The following is a 13,296-nucleotide window of genomic DNA, read 5'->3' as shown; positions in this document are numbered from 1 at the left end:
TCCACGTGGACATCATAAATATTGCATCATTATAAATAGTAATGTGTCCATGTGGACACATATTTACCTTTAAAATACACTATTAAATAGTGCATGGGGGTAAAGGTCCTCCATAAAGTTCGGTATCGTAACAACAATTTCGGCCAAAGTTGGAGTATTTTTCAAACCTTTTTCCTTACAATATATGATACAAATTTAGTATCAGTTAAGAGAAAATTATTAGCCTTCATGGATGGGGGGTATGGGCTGTAATATTTTTTTGGCTTAAGTCATCTGCGGCCCCTTAAAGTTGTCCGCATAATTCACTTAAATACCTTATGTAGGACTTGTACCTATTGAACACCTCTACCCTCTCAGATTTGAACCATTTGAGCATTTTTTTGAGAATAAGCTAAAAGTAGAAAATGTGTGAAATACACTCACGATGACATGTCAATTAGACTAATAAAATAATGACATGTGTTATTTTTGAGTCCAAAAAATTATTTAAAAATTATATTATAAAGTAAAGAAAAAAAATTATTTTTAAGTAAAAAGAAATGAAAAAAAGTTGCCCACCCCACTTCCCCTGCTATCCATGGCAGTCTAAAACTAGTCTTTCCCTCTTTAGTGTCATCTTCTTCACCACAACATTCCCTCTCCCTCAGCCTATTTTTCAATTATAACTTTCTTCTTTGTCCTGATTTAGGTAGAGAAAGATGAAAAAACACTCGTTGGGAAATGATTGATCTGATTGTCATTGTCGGGGAAAATAAAGTTATCTCGGATTTCTTAGTGTTTTATAACCGATTAATTTTTTTGGTTGAAGAACATCTTTACATTCTGCCAATTAATATACATCAATTTATAGTAAAAACAACATATTCAGGACAAACAAAAAACTTTATTAAAAATTTGAGCAAAGCAAATAATAACTAGAAAAATCCTCCAATAAAATTTACATAACTGGACATTAATTTAACACGAAATCACTACATTAACAGCAAAGAGACAAACTTCAAACTTAAAGTCCTCTACAATTAATATGATAAAAATGACGGTAATAATAGTGAAATGGCAGTGGCAATTAGTGATGGTGCTGCCAATTCTAATATGAATGGCAACAGAGCTAAAAGAAAAAAGCAGCAATGCAAGTAATCTGAAGTAACCGGTGAAAAAGAGGAAGAAGAAGGGTGTGTAGCGACGACAACATCGATGAACTAGTGGTGCGGTGGAGGAAGGGATGACAAAGAAGATGAAGAACATGAAGAAGAAATAATATGTTTTCCCACAAAAAATGCCTAATCTAATACCTTTTCACGCACTTATACAGCGTGAATCACAAACAATGTGACACCTGGCAAAAAATGTTAAAATGGCTTAAATTCGGAAGGGTACGTGTGTTCAATATGTACAAGTCTTAGTTGAGGTGTCTAAATGAATTATGCAGAGGCTACAAATGACTTAAGCCAAGAAAATATAAAAGTTAAGTAAGTTGGAATGTATTTTTTAAATAAACAACTTATTTTTATAAATTAGGCAATGCATATTATTTTGAATACAACAATTTAAATAATTACTAAAAAATAATCCAGCATAACTTATTATTTATTATTGAGGAACTTTCACATATAGCCACTCAAAAATAGCCTAATTACTCTCCATAGCTATAATTTGATAATTACAATTCGTTGCTACATGTCATAGGGAGGAGAGAGGCGAGTGAGACTGGGAGAGAGAGGAGAGAGACGAGTGAGACTGGGAGAGAGAGGAGAGAGACGAGTGAGACTGGGAGAGAGAGGAGAGAGACGAGTGAGACTGGGAGAGAGAGGAGAGAGACGAGTGAGACTGGGAGAGAGAGGAGAGAGACGAGTGAGACTGGGAGAGAGAGGAGAGAGACGAGTGAGACTGGGAGAGAGAGGAGAGAGACGAGTGAGACTGGGAGAGAGAGGAGAGAGACGAGTGAGACTGGGAGAGAGAGGAGAGAGACGAGTGAGACTGGGAGAGAGAGGAGAGAGGCTAGCTAGAGAGGGCAAAGAGTGGGAGAGAGGTGAATTGTATATGTATATCGGTTAGAGAATTATATATTATACATATGTATTTGTATATATGGCAAGCGAGATTGGGAGAGGGGGAGAGAGGCGAGCGAGATTGGGAGAGGGGGAGAGAGGCGAGCGAGATTGGGAGAGGGAGGAGAGAGGTGAGCGAGAGAGTGGGAGAGAGATGAATTGTATATGTATATCGGTTAGATAATTGTATATTATACATGTGTATTTGTATATTCTGGCAAATTATACATCTACAAACGTAGCTAATTATACAAATTCCAAGTCAGCCCACATAATTAATGTATAATGTTAGTCGCAAGTGGTAATTATAGCAAACTATAGTTATGATAAGTAATTAAGTGATATAAGTTGGCTTAACCACATAATTTTCTCTTTAAATATAACATGTAACTACGAATTGTAATAATCAAACTATAACTATAAAGAGTAAATACACTATTTTAAATGACTATATGTGAAAGTTCTTCTTTTAATAAATATACGTCAAGTTAAAATATTGTGAATTTAATTTTGAAAGTAAAGTTGGAGTGGGAAAAGGATTGTCAAAAACTTTATAAATATGGTAATTACGTATAAGAAACCAAAAGTTTAGTTTTGGGGTTTTGTCAATTCGTGGTCATGTCTCCACCGCCATCGCTGCTGCCATCTCCACCTCCACAGCTGCTGCTCCTGCAAGATGAGAGCAGAAACGAATCGGATTTGGAAAATGTAGATGAATCGGATGAAGATGTAGAAGAATCGGGAGAAGAATGGGTGGATGAGGAAGATAGTGACTCTGTATGTTCTGAGCCACTATCTCCTCGGTCGGATGACAGCTATGACAACCCGAGTATAGAAGAATTAATTGAAGAATTGTATACCCCTATCCTTCCTGGTGAGGAAAAAAAGGATAGAGAGTTTTGGAAGAGGTACTTCCAACAGGTCCGTGAGAGTGAGGTATCATCTTTTATCTCCATCGCTAACTTCTGTTTGTTGCTATTCCCTGTTTTTCACTGATTGTTCACTTTCCTCCTTATCTTCAACCTTCCATTACACTAGATTCTCAATTCACAAATATGTACAAAAATAATATATGCAAATATTGGACTATTACATTCTTCACAAGTTAAGTTCAAGCGGTAGAAACAGTAGATTCTTTGTGGTCTGGTCTTTCTCCAAATTACCTCCTGCATATATTCTTATTTCTAACATGACATTTCATGCTTCAATATCCGGTCTCACCTCTCCATTAGGTAAAATAGTATCTTATTCAACTGGCTAACTCTATAATTTGTTATGTCTTAGCTGGATTTTCAATGAAACTTGGCTGCTGGCAAGACTATGATAGTTAAAGGAACTCAAAAGGGGTTTAGGAAAGATAGTGAGGAAAGACATTAATGGATATATAGAAAAACATTAATTGATACCCTACCTAACTTAAGGACTTCAAGAAAAGAGTTTATAATATGCCTGCTCATGTTTTCTAGCATAACTTCGTCGTGCTTTTTTGGAAGTTGTCATATGGATGCCAAAAGCGTGACGTTTAAATGCTCAACTTTTCTGCTTCAATTGTTTTCGGCTTTCAACTGTTACCATCTTTAGGCCCTAATAGAAGAAAAAGGGGAGCTGGCCAAAAGTTTGAGAAAAAATTGGAGCATTCCGCACATCAGATTGTTTTTCCAGCTTTATATTTATATATACATGTGGCTTTCTTTTCTCTTTTTATTGTATAATTTTGGTCTAATATATATATGTGACTTGTACTTTGATGGGGATTTGACATTAGAGATTATCCTGGTTTCTGTCGATTGGCTACCGTACACCCCAACTTTTTAAAAGGTCCTGCTAATTTTGAAATGTTGAAGGGCTATGCTGGAGAGGCACTTGGGCAGTACAATGAGAAAAATGTATGCTCTAGTCACACTTCCCATTGTCTTTCTAGTTGTTCTTTTTCCTTGTTTTCTCTAGAAAGCTGAGAAAGTTTCTGTGGATTCATTTTAGGACACTAAATATGAGGTCAAGGATATTCTCAAGGTTAATGGATCTGGCTGTAAAGACATCAATTTCTTTATTACCTTTACGGTTACAAATGGCGAGAAGGAATATTTTCAAGCTAAGGTGGTGCGGCATCTAGATCAATCTTTGGATTTCCCGATCGTTAGGCCAAGGGTAATGAGATCGGCTATGCATTCCTTTTTACTTTTCTTCAAGTTTCATAACTTTAAAGAATTAATGACTAAATTTCAGCATCTGCAAGTTATTAACTCTCTTGTGCTTTTATGTAGGTGAAGGAAGGTCGGGACATAGAGTAATATGTGAGGTGTGTGCATCATTTTGGCTGGGGTCAAGCTTTAGCTTTGCTGTTGTCAATGTTGTTAGTAATTGAAAGTGGATTATCTTAAGTCTATAGTGTAAATGTAAAAGGGAGGAAAAGCAACTGTTAGAATTTATGGAATATTGTTGGTTTAAGCTTAAGACAATATAATTGTGATGTTTTATTATTCTATATCTTATTGTTTTGGTTGAAGCTCAAGGAAATAGTATTTGTATTCCTTGTATTGGTCGTCTCTTTTTTATATTATTACAGAGTAGAGATATGTTGTCTGGACTTGCCACTAAAGTTGGATCCTCCAGAATTGGTTCTGTTCTTGAGATCCTATCAGATGCTTTGGAGAGTCTGAACAACATAGAAGTAGAGTAGCATGAATAAGTTATTTGATGGTTGTATTTGTTATCTAGTCTGAAATATATACTTCATCTATTCCCAGAAATATAAGGTCTTTGTGGAAGAATGAATTTAACCAAGTTAGACTGTGGCAAATTCTTTCACTACTTGGTAAGAATTATAGAAGGTGAGTTGTTTGGTCGGGTGTATAAGAATAGTAAGGGCTTGTTTGGAAAGCCACCCTGGTAATTGGATTTTGCTTTGGCGTAATTACATTGTATTCTCCAATTCACACGAAGAGGATATGTGCGCAGTGTGAATTTCAAATGGAAGCTCAAACAGACAGTAGCAGTTAAGAAGAAGCAATTTTCTTGTATCCAAAGGTAAAATGGCGAAACCCAAAGCCCTTTTCCATTCAATTTACTACTCATACATTTTTCTTTATTGATTGAAATGTGATAACAATTCGATTGATTTGTCATTTGTTGTGTGTTTTCTTGTTCGGATCGGATAGATATTTCACAAATCACCATACTAATGTGAAATTTTTGGGGGTTTTCTCTCAATGTGAATACAATAATTGCTGATTTTGAGATTTCGTTATATTTGTAAGCTAGGTTAGGTTGGATCATAGATTGGGATAGAAGAAAGACCAAGATGTTAATATTCCCATTTTGATTAATCCAGATAATTTGATTTTTCTTCTTCTGTGATTATTTTATTTTTTTCGAGTGTTGCTATGCTTCTTGAGGTTGTAATGGCATTAGTTGAAGGAAACATGAAAACAGTTGGCTTAAGAAAATTTGGTTTGATTGGAAAAGTTTCATTCTTTTGTTAAGATTCAATGCAGGCTAGTAGCACAGTAGCAAAATCACATTGTTATAGTTATTTGGGGAATACAGAGTATTAGTAAGATTACTATATATCAGAAATTCTCGAAAATAGCATCTATTTATTTGCGAGGTAGGGGTAAGGTCTATGTCCACTCTAGCCGATCTAGACACCACTTGTGGGATTATACTGGGTATGTTGTTGTTGTTGTACTATCAGAAATTCATGGAAAGGTGAGTTCTGATAGTCAAGTTTTTATGTTGGAACTGTTTTTTTCCCTTTCTGTTAATGAATAAATGTTGACATTATGGTATAATTCTCCCGCGAGTTGACAAATTGTTTGTCAATATGATATTTCATTTAGTATGTCGTTGTTCGACTGATGTGGTAGTCTGAGGGATGATAATTTGATTAAGTTTCGAGCTGATAGCTGTTTACAGTGAGATGGTTAATTTGCTTCACTTGCATTTGGATGATTTTCTGTGGCATCATGGAACCCTGATAGTTGTTTTTTTCTGAAGGTGTTGGTGAATTGCTTGTATTTTGGGGAAATTTACTTTCTACATCTCATGGAAGCTGTATTTGAAGAGGAGTATGCTGCCTTTGAGAATAAAGTGAAACGTAGCGTCTATATTGACAATCTTTCACCTTTGGTTAAGGAGTCTGTTATCAAAGCTGCACTTGATCAGTTCGGAAATGTCATTCAGGTCAAGTTAATCCGAACCTACCTTGAACTAAAAGGGATGGGATGAGCTGCTTTAGTTGAGATGCAGAATGCAGATGAGGCAAGAACAATCATCTCTGAGATACGAAATTCCCCTTTCATGATCTCGGGCATGCCAAGACCTGTTAGGGCACGTCCTGCTGTAGTTGAGATGCTTGATGATCGCCCAAGGAAACCTGATAGGACGATAATGTGCTACTGGTTGAAATCCAATGAACCTGATTTTGAAGTGGCCACAAAGATGAAGCGTACAGTTAGGAAACATGCAAAAGAAGCCAATTTCTTGCTCAAGGTGAATATTTGCTCATAAAATTGATTTCATGGTTATAATACATTGTTGTCCTAAATGGTTCCTTCTCTTCACGTAGCGTCAATTGGAGGAGGAAGAACAACTAGCTAAAGAGCAGTGAGAGTCCTTGAACGCAATCTACAATAAGTATGAACTCGTTCAACATGTCTTTAACAGTGGAACTGCTACGCGATTGGCAAAGCGTTATAAAATGCGTACTGATGTTCGCCAGTAATCAACATTCTCATCCATAAACTTGTAGAGATATAAAGGTTCAACTGTTAAACCAAATGACATTTTTTGCCTTTTGTAAAGTACTTCATTTCCAGGCAGTAGAAGAGGCATTTTATGTGCTATCATTCATGTGCTCTTGAATTGTAATTATTAGCCTAAAATGTTCTACTTTACAAGATGTCTTGTGACCCTGCAGTCAATTAACCTTTACTTTTTTGAGCTAGTATAGTTTTTGCTATTATTGTATTGGCATAATACATAAAACTGTCTTTTGATTTGGCCTCAATTGTGTCCTCCGATTATTGGTGTGCATAAGTAACCACTTAAATTTGTATATAATTGAACAAGTAGACACACGTCCTATGTGGCATCCTATATGACAATTTGTGGTCTTACATGTATTATGTCACGTAGGATTGTTCAATTTTATACAGAGTTAAGTGTCTATTTATGCACATTCAAAGTTGGAGGGCCCTAGGGGTGGGCATGGTATGGGATGGTATTTTAAAGTTTTGATACTGAAATTTTGGTATTCGGTTTTTAAAACATTATATCATTACCATACCAATTCAATTCGGTATGGTTTGGTATTTGAAGCTCGGTTTCGATATTTTACGGTATGATAAATCAATAACCATAGTTTGTGCAACTTCGACTAATATATACTTGTATAATAGAGTATTATGACTTTGACAATTAAAAAAATCTCAATTGTATCATACTAACACATTACACATGTAGAAATATATATTCAAAATAAAATACAAACAACTCATTTTGTTGATCAATTAAATTTCGAATACATTTCCATCAAAATAACACATTACACATGTTGAAATATATATTCAAAATAAAATACAAACAACTCCTTTTGTCAATCAATTAAATTTCGAATACATTTCCATCAAAATAGAGTAGTCAAACTTTCAACTTCTAAGCATTTAGTATATACTAATACTAGGTTGCATATTTGTTAGTATTTTAATTATATATATGTGCGTGCGTGCGTGCGTGTGTGTTATTTATGGGACTATATACTTCAGTATGGTATTCGGTAGAGTTTTTGGCTAAAATCATCCCTAAAGTATGACCTAAACTTAAAGTACATCCTTGTGTTATATAAGTGAACAAAAAACATCCTTAAACTATCCAAAAGGTTGCAAGATTCATCCTTCTGTCTATAGTTTTAAGAAATTCACACCACCAACAAAAAATGTGTCAAGTCAAATGAATATATGTACACATGGTTAATCTAGTCAAGTTAAGTGAATTTTTTAATTTTTAGAAATTAAGGGTTTAAATCATATTTAGACAAAATATATTCAAATTCTAAATATTCTTTGTAAAAATATGGCCAAATACTACTCTAACTTCAAAATTTTCGAATAAAGTAATTATTTTTTTATTTTCATAACTAAACGCCTACGTAATTTCACTAAATTTTCAGCATTTCTGTACATTGTAGAAAATGTAAACTGCACTGTATATATAGTACATACACCCTAAATATTTTATTAAAGTAAATCTCTAAATAGTTGGACATAATATTTTTAAAATGAATTTTTTTTACATAATCTTTCTAACCATCGGAACCCAGTGTATAAATATTTCAAAACTTATGTATTATTGCAAGTCAATTTACTTGAAGATGCAAAAAACATATAAACTAACAACACACAAAATTTAAATTTTGAGAATGAAAGATTCATTTCCTATTCATATCCTTATTCTTTTTAGGTAACTTTGATCTTCTCATCGTGGCCAAGACATGATCAAATTAATTTTTTTATTATTGGTTCAATCAGTTTTTTTAACAAAAATAGATTGAATGATGATTCTTGTTATTTTTTGGATAGTATAAAGATGTTTTTTGCTCACTTAGATAATATAAGGATATATATTAGATTTGAGTCATAGTTGAGAAATGATTTTAGCCAATAACTCGTATTCGATATCTCGACATATTGTTTCTAAATACCAAATACCATATCGAATACCAAAAAATAGGGGCCAAATTGGAAATTTAGCTTATTTAGGTGCAGACACTTGTCTTTTGCCGACAGCACTAGGCATACAAATGGTTAACAAATCCATATCACAAAAAATGTCATTCTTTAAATGGTAAAGTCGGTTAATAATATGATTGATACCCCTTTTGTGAAATCAAAGGATTTTCACAGGATCTTGATTCCCACTTTTTGTCTTATGTATGAACTTCTTTGCAGCTGTTGAAGCAGAAACCTGTTTTGAAAGTTTGGTGGTTGGTCAAGGACAAATCTTGGATCCCTTTTGGGTATGAACTGAGGATTTGGGGTTTTCTATATATGGATTTGGTGTGGAAAGGTGATTGCTTTTTGGGTTAAATTTATTTGATGAAGTGAGGATTTGGGGTTTTCTATAAATGGTTTTGGTGTAGAAAGGTGATTGCTTTTTTGGGTTTGCTGAATCTTGGATCATGGCGGTTCCATGGAGTACAACACTGTGGATGGCTAAGCTGGTGTGGATGGCATTGAGTGGTTGGGTAGTCTCTTGCTTGACTATTGCTGATGAGGTTGCTGCCTCTTTTCGAACTGGTGATATTGGTCCTTTTCATGTTGGTTGAGTTATATTGTACAGAAACATCATCTTCTCCTTTGTTTGTGAATTGTTGCTTGCTTCTTACAGATTTTGTAAATTTATGGATAAATATCATTTAATGTAAGTTTTGGCATCTGTTTTAGAAGAATATGGTTTTTCAGGTCACAGCGTCTTGATAGAGCTGAAGCTTCAAGTACCAATGTCTTTAGTACTTTATCTGCAAATATTTCTGTTTTGGCAGCAAAATGATTCAGTTCTTGATGATTTGTGGGCTAAATAGATTACATGATAAGAATACTACTATGTATTTCCTCTTAGATAATTCATTTGTCGCAGTTACACCTGCATCATGTATGTAAAATGCAGCCATAATTCTGCTTTGGTGGTACATTGAATGGCTATAATGCATATTGCAATTTGAGATTCTGGTGTGCGTCCCATATGGAGGAAAATGTTTTTCATGGAAAATATTGTTCTCCCTTAGGAAATTGATTATTCCGTGTTTGATTGGATGGCAAAACAAATACATGGCATAAGCTAATTGTACAAGGTGTAGGACACGTTATAAAGATAATGTTTCTGGTGATAGTTTTGGATGTTAACTGTCAATAGTGATGTCTATGTATTGATCATAACAAGTGAAATTGAATAAGTGTGGGGATATTTGTAAAAGGAAAATGACTTCCACCTATAAGTGTCGGACGTCATTTTCCTCATTTTGACAGGGCATTTTTCTGGAATACCATTGTACATTTCAGTTTTCACATCCTACTAAGTACAGCCCAGATTTGTTTGCATCTGCAATAAGGTTGACCTGTTACTAGTTGTCTAAATTAGTGATTGCAGTCTCACAGGTTCGAGCCGTGGAAACAGCCTCTTGCAGAAATGCAGGGTAAGGATGCGTACAATTGACCCTTGTGGTCTAACCCATCCTCGTACCCTGCACATAGCGGGAGCTTACTGCACCAGGCTGCCTTTTTTTGGCCTCTGATACTTGTTGGCAGCATTCTGGTTGCGCTGCGACTAGATTGCAGCCTTGAGTAACTGATTTGGCTAGGCTCATTATTGTCTACTTTGTGCTAAGAAGGTTCACCAAGTTTATTGTGGCCAAATAATGATTGTGTTAGTTTGGAACTGTGAGATGCCATTACCTTGTATCTGTTACTGATGGGAGGTGGCAGGTATCCCTTGGAAAGCTGGCCCGGACACCATAGTCATAAAAAAAAAACTGTGAGATGCCATTTTTTCAGTCTAAATCTAAATGAGCTAGTCAGATTATGTGGCTCTAGTAGGTGACAGAAGCTGCAATCAAAGAGGGATACATCCAATCTTAAACCAGTTTACCTTGTATATCACAACTTAACGATTGTATGTAGAAAAAGTCCTGAAGGTATCAGTTTATGTACATAGAAAACTCTATGATCATTGAATTAACTGCACCCACTGGTTTCATACAGGTTAGATAAAATTCAACTCAAGATCCAACAATGGTAAGCTTAAATAATGCAATAGGTAGCTCTGTGTTCAATGAATATACATGCGCACGCACAATATCCGCTCCAACGGGGAAACGGAGAATGGTATGACAGATTAATAACTAAAACTGAAAATTATTCCAAGTGATTTGAGTAAAATTGACAGTCTGGTTCTGTTGGATGCTCAAATAAACCACTCATTCTTTGCTATTTTTAGTCTCCTTCAAAAAATGTCCAGTCTTTTTTCATCCAGGGGATGCAACCTGTACACATCAACCATCCACTATGACCTTAACCAAGTTCAGTCTTTTTTCATCAAAATGAAAATAAAAGTGTATCTATCACCTCAAATCCAAAGACAGAAGGAAAACAAGACTATCATTCTAATAGAATTTCTTTCCATGAATTCGACTACACGTTATCTGCTCAGTGGGGAATTCATGATGCTATGATGGTTCTAAAATGGCGGTTAGATGTGCGTTTTATTCTGCTTGCATCTGCAGTCCTTATCATTCCATCTGGTCTTGCATTGCTTGATCTAAGATTGCAATGCATTAGGGGCACATGTTAAAGCTACATCTTTGGGAAATTTGATGATTTAGGAACCTCATTACTAATTAAGCGATCCGTGATCCTTAGGTACATGTGATTTGAGTCAACTTAAAGGCTCACCTGGCAAAATCATCATGTTGAAGGTTTCTGGCTAGAGTATGTTGAAACTATAGCAGAAACAGTTGCTATACTACTTAAAACAATTGAAGGAAAAAGCATCAGAGAGGCGAATTGAGTTATTGCATCAACAGTTAATCTAAAAAAATTGGCAACAACCTTAACATTATCTATTTTAGAATTTTCAATTGGGAAACATTGTTCAAATGTCATCAGAAAAGGAGTGCTCTAAAGAGTAATCTTGAATTCTGACTAGCTATGTTAGCCTTTGGTCATTAGTCTCCCAGCTGAGGAATGCCCCGTTTAACCAGAATCATATTGGTGTGACACTATAAGGAGCAACAACAACAACAACATACCCAGTGAAATCCCACAAAGTGGGGTCTGGGAAGGGTAGAGTGTACGCCCACTACCTCGTGGAGGAGGACCCTACTATATCGAGCAAGAAGAAAAAAATGAAAATAGGTATGTCCAGTAAGTCCATATTGATGTCTTTTCTAGTTAGCTCTCTTGCTATTTGTTGGACCAAATAATGAGTGGAAATGGTAGGTACCAGACAATCAGATACTATAGCTTTTTTCTTCTCAGGCTGGTCCTACCTGTTATGGTTACATTCTTGATTCTTCCAAGACTATCAAAATACATATCTATATATATCAATTGATGACCTGAATTCTACTAAAACTCATAATTTATAGGTGTGACAATGTTTTATACTGGACGGTGTACATAACTTAAAACTCTATCCATGTGACACATGAAGCTATTTAATTTGCGAGAGTGGACGGCACCACTTTCTGGTTAATAAATTTCTGAGTCAACCCTTTGTTCATCATCATATATTTTCCTTAGTTGAATCATACTCCTCACTTGGCTCAAAACTAAGATTAACCTATAGTCCACCTACGGGATTGATCCGATCTCCCAACCAAGATAGATAGTCTCCCATCATTAATCTGGATCTACTTTTTTCTTATTACCGGAAATTATACAGTTGCAAAAGTAAAGACAGTAGTCTTAAAATGTTGTCTCTGTTAGTTGTTTGTGATTCACAATCCTTTTATCAAAGCCTGCATGACTTTTCAAAGAGGTGTTGACTTGGAGAATGTAGATCCTACTCTTAGTATCGATGGCGGAATCTTTCTTGTTCAATATTGTTAGAATAGAAATATGTATATATTCCTACTTAGAATAGGAAGAAGAATAGGAATAGGAATCCTAGTTAGAAAAGGGTTTCAATGTATATGTATTGTCTATAAATAGGGTCTCAATGTAACAATTTAGATACACAATTCAATATTATTTTTCCCATATATTTCTCACATGGTATCAGAGCATTGGTGAGAAACTTCAAGTCACCGTGTCAAATTCCGGCGACGACGGTTGGGACTGATTTGTGTCATCTTTCGTTCTGAAGGTGTTGTGCGAAAGACAACACCATCACGAGGCTCGGGAAGCTCAGGCGACCGAACCCCAAGAATTTCCACCGGAAAACAACCCCCCACGCGCCCCCACGCGCCGATCAGAGGTGGAAGTTTTCCGGCGAGATCTGTTCACGCGCCGGCGCGTGAGTACTGTTCCGGTCATCTTTTTTCGAGTTGTTTTCTTCTGTTGGGGTCGCCCAGTATTTCCGACCAGAACCCATTCAGTTGTCTCTAGATCCGATCACCGGAATTAGGGTTCCGGTGATTTTCAGGCAGTTTCCGGCAAGTTCCCGGCGAAATCACAAATTTTAGGCCACTGTGGGTAGATTCCTGCAGTTTCCAGCGAGTTTCTTACTCTTTTCAAGTCAAATTTCGAAAAAA

The 13,296-nt window shown here is 35.7% G+C and overlaps 4 protein-coding genes across 4 annotated transcripts in view; all 4 read left to right on the top strand.

The window, feature by feature from the left end:
- The first annotated feature begins 2,623 nt into the window (after positions 1-2,623).
- LOC102579578 (uncharacterized) lies at positions 2,624-4,585 on the top strand. Its single transcript, XM_006340036.2, has 4 exons — positions 2,624-2,984; positions 3,800-3,934; positions 4,029-4,196; positions 4,313-4,585. Exons 1-4 carry the CDS (start codon positions 2,667-2,669, stop codon positions 4,337-4,339), a joined length of 648 nt encoding a protein of 215 aa, XP_006340098.1. The 5' UTR covers positions 2,624-2,666; the 3' UTR covers positions 4,340-4,585.
- Positions 4,586-4,623: 38 nt separating this feature from the next.
- Positions 4,624-6,989, top strand: LOC102588084 (uncharacterized). The gene is made up of 4 exons (XM_015314815.1): positions 4,624-4,719; positions 6,045-6,230; positions 6,276-6,539; positions 6,616-6,989. The coding sequence occupies exons 1-4, from the start codon at positions 4,624-4,626 to the stop codon at positions 6,655-6,657; spliced, it is 588 nt and encodes a 195-aa protein (XP_015170301.1). The 3' UTR covers positions 6,658-6,989.
- A 1,831-nt stretch (positions 6,990-8,820) lies between these two features.
- Positions 8,821-9,768, top strand: LOC102579255 (uncharacterized). The gene has a single exon (XM_006340035.2). It carries the CDS (start codon positions 9,226-9,228, stop codon positions 9,370-9,372), a length of 147 nt encoding a protein of 48 aa, XP_006340097.1. The 5' UTR covers positions 8,821-9,225; the 3' UTR covers positions 9,373-9,768.
- Positions 9,769-12,158: 2,390 nt separating this feature from the next.
- The window catches only part of LOC102578701 (putative disease resistance protein RGA1), a 7,764-nt gene continuing 6,626 nt past the window's right edge, over positions 12,159-13,296 (top strand). The window contains exon 1 of the mRNA XM_006340033.2: positions 12,159-12,642. Coding sequence (XP_006340095.1) covers positions 12,621-12,642 — 22 coding nt within the window. The 5' untranslated portion in view covers positions 12,159-12,620. The remainder of the gene's footprint in view (positions 12,643-13,296) is intronic.

This window comes from Solanum tuberosum, unplaced genomic scaffold (assembly GCF_000226075.1).
Source record: "Solanum tuberosum cultivar DM 1-3 516 R44 unplaced genomic scaffold, SolTub_3.0 scf00016, whole genome shotgun sequence".
Lineage (NCBI taxonomy): Eukaryota > Viridiplantae > Streptophyta > Magnoliopsida > Solanales > Solanaceae > Solanum > Solanum tuberosum.
The sequence above is the reverse complement of the archived record's forward strand: the minus strand, read 5'-3'. Positions and strand labels throughout refer to the sequence as shown.

What these genes read in the sequence shown, in the direction of transcription:
- LOC102579578 (XM_006340036.2), top strand. Translation starts at nt 2,667, where the DNA reads ATGTCTCCACCGCCATCGCTGCTGCCATCTCCACCTCCACAGCTGCTG. An exon ending in GGCAGTACAATGAGAAAAAT is followed by an intron (nt 3,935 to 4,028) that starts GTATGCTCTAGT and finishes GATTCATTTTAG; the next exon opens with GACACTAAATATGAGGTCAA. An exon ending in TCCCGATCGTTAGGCCAAGG is followed by an intron (nt 4,197 to 4,312) that starts GTAATGAGATCG and finishes GCTTTTATGTAG; the next exon opens with GTGAAGGAAGGTCGGGACAT.
- LOC102588084 (XM_015314815.1), top strand. Translation starts at nt 4,624, where the DNA reads ATGTTGTCTGGACTTGCCACTAAAGTTGGATCCTCCAGAATTGGTTCT. An exon ending in AGAGTCTGAACAACATAGAA is followed by an intron (nt 4,720 to 6,044) that starts GTAGAGTAGCAT and finishes TTTTTTCTGAAG; the next exon opens with GTGTTGGTGAATTGCTTGTA. An exon ending in AAGCCAATTTCTTGCTCAAG is followed by an intron (nt 6,540 to 6,615) that starts GTGAATATTTGC and finishes CTCTTCACGTAG; the next exon opens with CGTCAATTGGAGGAGGAAGA.
- LOC102579255 (XM_006340035.2), top strand. Translation starts at nt 9,226, where the DNA reads ATGGCGGTTCCATGGAGTACAACACTGTGGATGGCTAAGCTGGTGTGG.